Source organism: Octopus sinensis, linkage group LG2, assembly GCF_006345805.1.
Source record: "Octopus sinensis linkage group LG2, ASM634580v1, whole genome shotgun sequence".
In the NCBI taxonomy this organism is placed as follows: Eukaryota; Metazoa; Mollusca; class Cephalopoda; order Octopoda; family Octopodidae; genus Octopus; species Octopus sinensis.
Window position 1 is genome coordinate 84,794,925 of NC_042998.1, and position 6,091 is coordinate 84,801,015.

At 32.8% G+C, this 6,091-nt stretch overlaps 1 protein-coding gene across 1 annotated transcript in view; it reads left to right on the forward strand.

Moving 5' to 3' along the window:
• Nucleotides 1–6,091, forward strand: part of LOC115232522 (receptor-type tyrosine-protein phosphatase H-like) — a 135,979-nt gene that overhangs the window by 92,182 nt on the left and 37,706 nt on the right. Inside the window, exons 17-19 of the mRNA XM_036514901.1 lie at nucleotides 157–287; nucleotides 2,927–2,980; nucleotides 5,089–5,163. Coding sequence (XP_036370794.1) covers nucleotides 157–287; nucleotides 2,927–2,980; nucleotides 5,089–5,163 — 260 coding nt within the window. The remainder of the gene's footprint in view (nucleotides 1–156; nucleotides 288–2,926; nucleotides 2,981–5,088; nucleotides 5,164–6,091) is intronic.

Here is a 6,091-nt window from a genome sequence, read left to right on the forward strand (position 1 = left end):
GAAATATTTAGTTTCTCCATCCCTGGATTGATAAAATAATTTCCACTAATGTACTGGGACTTCTGTCTTAATCAGACTAAAGAATTTTTTTTGCTTCTTGTTGTTTGGTATCATTATTATTATTGATAATGAAATAATTCTAAATATACATTTTAGCTCCAGAAGAAGTATTGGATATAATTGCAAAGGAAAATGATTCTCAGTTAACAGTATCTTGGTCACCTCCTTCACAGTCAACGATCACACGCTACCGAATAGGTTATTCCGAATCATGTTCAAGGAGTCAAGTAAGTATCTTACACATTCTGAAATTATTCAACTGATATAGTCACTTTGAATAGGTTTTAATGTCTTGTGTGGGGAAAGAATTTCATTAGTGTATGTTATAACATTTTCTGAAGAGAACTTTATTACTGTAAGTTTAATTTCAACTATTTACACTACTATATTCTTTCTCATATTTTAATTGTTTCAGTCATTGGACTGTAGCCATGCAGTCATGCAGGGTCACTGTGTTAAAGGATTTACTTGAGCAACTCGACCACTATACATGTTTTAAGTCTGGTACTTATTCTATCTGTCTATTTTGCTAAACCACTGCATTATGGGGACTTAAACAAACCAACACTGGTTGGTTGTCAAGCAGTAGTGGGAGACAAACACACATACACACGCTATGAGATTTCACAGAGTTTCTTTTTACCAAATTCATTTGCAAAGCATTTGATTGCCCTGGATCTATAGTAGAATACACTTGCCTGGGGTGCTGCATAATAGGACTGAACCTAAAAATACATAGTTGCAAAGTAAGCCTCTTAACCACATAGCGATGCCTGTGCCTTTGTAGATTTTTAATTTCTTGAGACAGTGTGAGTGTAAGGGGCTACAGTGCTGAAATAACAGCTCAAACAATTGCTGTTGAAATCTATCCTCAAGCATTCCGTCTTAATTTTTGTTAAAGCTTATTACCTTATTTGTCTCAGTCACAAATTAAAATGCCTGAAAGGACAATACTTAATTTCATTTTCTATAAAATCAAGTGAATGATAGATAAAAAAATCTCTTGAACAAGATTCTACATTATTCTTAGTTACTTTTCTCTGCTAAATATTGCGCTTATGTTAGGCAAACTAATTTAAGTAGAATTCTCTGACAATGGAATGTCTACGCTAACTTGGTCATTTATATTGCCAAAATGACCAGCCTAACAGAAATACATGCTACTTCAACATAATTTATTCATATTGTTTTGAATTTCTTATGCATTATCTTGTAGCTTCACAATTTCAAAAGTTGGATCATTTATTTTTATGACATTGTAGGGTAGGTGTGAAAAGCTGGATATCACTGGTTTGAGCATAAAACAGGTAGAATATATGGGCTAGATATGACTGTCTTATATGCTAAAAGATTAAGGTTATTCAACTCAGTATTAAAAAGAGCATCCAGTTATAAACATTTTGTTATACAAATTCAAATATTCAAATTTACAGAAATATCCAGTTGCTGCTAGCTTAGTAAAATGATGATGAAATTGTTTTAAAACTTCAAAAGAATCTATATGGAATTTCTCTGAGCATCTGTGACTGTTTTTAAGAAACTGCCTTTGGCAATGATACTTTATTCTCACTGGCCTAATCCAGCTAAATTAAATTAGTAGTATATTGTAGAACTTTTCAAGACCTTAATAACATGGAAAATTTCATACATGAAAACTTTGTGAAATGAAGAATAAAGAATAAATAAAACATGATGTGATCTTTATACAGCCTAGAATTAAGTGTCATGAAATAGCTGAGACTTTTTATAATATCCAAGATAGATATAAACAAATAGCTGGCATGCCAATACCTTCTAGTTGCTAATTTGCATAGAAAGGGTTTGCCTGGTTGTTATGTCACAATAGTTAGTATATTCATCTGGATTATGATAGGTACATGGTTTAAGCCCCTTTAGTGGTTCTGTGCATATCTTTTCAGTCTAAGATTCTTGTTATAAAGTCTACTTTAATTTAATGTTTAGAAGTGAAATTCTTAACCATTTTACTTAACTGAATGCTACTAATATTGAAAAGTCACATTTTATTGATGTAGATGCTGGTATAATGGTATAAATAATGAGCATTTCATTAGCTTGATGCAATTAGCTAAAATTCTTCTGTGGCTACTTAAAATATACAATTGAAGGACACCTAAGCATACTGTATTCAAAAGATCTTGAAATCATCTAATCACTAGCATTTTAATTTCCCTGAAATATTTGGTAATTTAACCCTTATGTTGCCATCTTTCTGTTGAACTTCACTGCCTTTATTTCAATTAATTTCGAAAAGAATAATGAATCTATTAAAATAACTTTGCCATCATTAAACTGCTGTTTGGAATATAAATAACATGAAGTTTTAATGGCAGGTTTTAATTTAGATTACTTTAACCCTTTAGTGTTTAAACCAGCCATATCCAGCTCAAATATTCCAGTTGTTTTATGTTCAAACTGGCCAGATTCAACCTTTTGCAGCTACCCTAAGATGTCATTTTAAAACTAAACAAACACACCACTGAAGTCTCAAACCTACAAGATAATACATGGTTAATTCACAGTAATATGAATAAATAAGCATTGCATTTGCCAGAGCAATCTGAATGCTAAAGAGTTAAAACAAGAAGTTTGTACAAAAGAACCAAGGTTGGTCTTGAGCAACTTGGTATTTGAAGTGGTAAAGTATCAGAAAACCACAATAGCAAAAGAACAAAATCTTTTATTGCAAGTAGGACACATATGTTCTTTGATTATCTCATCAAAGAAGTCATGGATTAATTTTCTCATAAAATAGAAAAAAGTGATCATAAGAGAAGAAGAAAAAAAAAAGAAATGAAAAAGACAAAAGTGGCTCATCTGAAAAGCATTCATATTTTTGCATTTTCAGGACTGCTTATCTTGTAAGAAAGTAAAACAGAACACGGGAGGCTCTGGTTTTAAAGTAAGAACAAACTTTTATTATTATTTTTTATTTATATATTTTACATATAAATATTCTGAAAGTTTATTGTAAGAATGTTTGTGTGTGTTTGTCATTGTCTTTTTAATATCCACTTTTCAATGCTCCCATAGATCAGACAAAATTTGTTGAAGCAGATTTTCTAAGGCTAGGTACCCTTTCTGTCACCTACGTTCACCTTGTTTTTTCAAGTGTGGTAGCATTTCCCTATTGCTAGACATGTTTATATGGAACATTGAAAACGAATGACACTTCTTATGTGACAGTGATGCTTATTTGCATCTATCGTGGTATATTTGAACAAGCACGCACACACACACACACACAAACACATGCATACGCATGCACATGATTGGCTTCTTTCATTTTCTGACTTTGATTTGACCTGAAGCTATTAGCAGAAAGTACTGCACAGTGGGACAGACTCCAAAACTACATGGTTAAGATGCAAATTTCTTAACCATGCAACCATGCTATCATCATCATCATTTTATGTCTTCTTTCCATGCTGGCATAGGTTAGGTGGGTGGTTTCTATCCAAGTCTGTTCTTATTTGGAGTTATTGCCATTACAGATCATATCTTGCTCATATTTTTTTTTGCATGTTTCTAGGGATGGTTGCCCTTCACAGTACCAACCATTTTACCAGCTTTACTGGATACATTTTATTGAAGCACCAGCACTAGAAAGGATGTCATGTCCTCTTGACCTTGTGTTGTCTTTTTTTGATCAAGGCTGAATAAATGAAATAGTAATGATAAAGAGAGAATTAGGGCATGTAGGTGAAAGAAGAGGGTGTAAGAGAAGAGAGAAATTGGGTGATAATTGTGAGAAGGTGATAGAGAGAGTAATAATAGAGACACAGTGATGATGATGATCATCATCGTCATCGTTTCATGTCTGCTTTCCTTGCTGTCGCAAGTTGGATGGATTGTCATAGTCTGGGTCAGTTCTTATTCAGAGTTACTACCTTCTTAGGTGAGTCAGAGAAACCACATCTTGTTCCTACAGTCCATTTTTGCATGTTTTTGTGGCTTGATGCTATTGCTAGCATCAGCAACTTCACTGTGTTTTAGCTACATTTGATTGTAGAATCAACACTAGAGAAAAAGAAAGAGAAAGAGAGAGAAGAAGGGAGGTTGTTGCCATGTTCTTTATGAGATTAAAGAGTTCTCTGTACTCTTTGTTGGCTTTGTTTTTCAAGACAGATGTGAGCAAGAGAGTGTAATGACTAACTGAGTGGTAGAAAAGAGTGTGTGAAAAGGAGTGAGAAGTTAGTGAGGCAAAGAGGAATGTGATACTGATAGCTATATATTGATTTATGGTAAAAAAAAAAATTGAATAGAAAAGCAGTGTGTGTAGTGACACACAGGTACACACACACACACACACCTACATGTGGGTGTCTTTTCTTTCTGTTTGATTTCAATAATTTTTGTTTTATATAAATATATTTTATCTTATTTTTATTGGGATATAACATGTATGTGTATGACACATATAATGCAGAACTACATTAAAAATATAAATCCAAAACTGGGAGAAAAAATGGAAAAAGAGGGACGAGGAAAGAAAAAGAAAAAAATAACCGAAAAGGAGAGAATGAAAAAAGAAAAAAAACATTAATTCAACACCAAGTGCTTCAATTGATTGCATGTCACAAGGTTCAATGGAACCTACTGAAGCAAGCCAACATGCTCATGACATTACCATGGGCGATTGCAAGGCTAAGGTGTTGGAGCAGCCAAGCACCCTCATGAACATCACCTGACACCAAGGTAAGGCAAGCCACCAGTGATAACAAGAACTTCATTGTTAGTAGCCTAGCCCCTCCAAACATCTCAAACACCACAGGCTAGAAAAAATAGTTCACTAACAGGTCTTGATACTTAAGATTTTGTTCTGTTTGGCTACAAAAGCAGTGACCCTCTCATTTACTGCAGCATCCAGGATGTAGGAAGGAACAAAGGAATAACAGACTGTGATATCCCAGATGAGGCACCTACCCCTTATACAGCGACAAAGGGTAAGACCATTCTGTTTGTATTTATGACTATAGTCTGTGTACAAAACGGATTTTTCTTTTTCAGGTGACGAGATCTAACGATATAAATGAGACATCGTATACATTCTCAACCAAACCGGGTTGTTGTTATCACATAATAGTAAGTTTTTTGATTTTTATTTCACGATATTAATAATTTTTCATTTTTAAATAAAATTCTCAGAAGGTATATCAACAGATAGAACTGAGGCCCTATCCTATATAAACTAAAACGAGTTATTTTGGCAAGTCTGTCTTCAAAATAGCCAAATTCTTATATGGATAGAAATAATCATATGGTATTGAGTTGCATTTTCATATTTGTATTTCTCAAACATCTCATTTAAACTTATTACATAAACATAGCAAAACTGAATAATGTGAAGTGAGCTGCAAACTTAATATACTTAACACTTGCTAATTGATGACTGCATATCCAAGTGTATTTACATGAATTTATTAACTTTAATAATGAAATAAAGTGTTCAGATAGTTTAGTTGAGATCAATCATGCAGTCTACACTAGTGTTTTACTACCAAGTATCTACTAGCTTGCATCTAGTTAAACCTTATTGTTAAGATAGCCTGCTTGTTAGAGCTGCTTTAATCCTCGGAATTAATGCATGTACAATTTTCCTATTTTGTAAACAATTTGTACCCCTATTTGGGATTAAAATTCATATTAATGAGAATTTGTGATAGTAAGTGAATGATCATTATTTTGCTTTGAATTTTCTGAAGCTATGTTTTATTCTGTACAGAGTAATGTACATTATAAACTTTAAATGCTTTTTGAGAAAGCAACTTCTTATTTTATGTATAGCAAAGTTTATATTCTTTCATAGCCAGCTGAAAAAGAGTACATTTGACTTAGCTGTACTGGCTCTGAGAAAAATCTAAGGTGTATTGAAACTATAGTAATCTCACTAGTTACTTGTACTGATCACATGCTCTTGAAACAATTTTTCAGCAAGGCTAATTTTATTTACATATAAAAAGCTGATTATTTAATATTTGTTTGATTGAATATAATTTTAATTTCACATTAG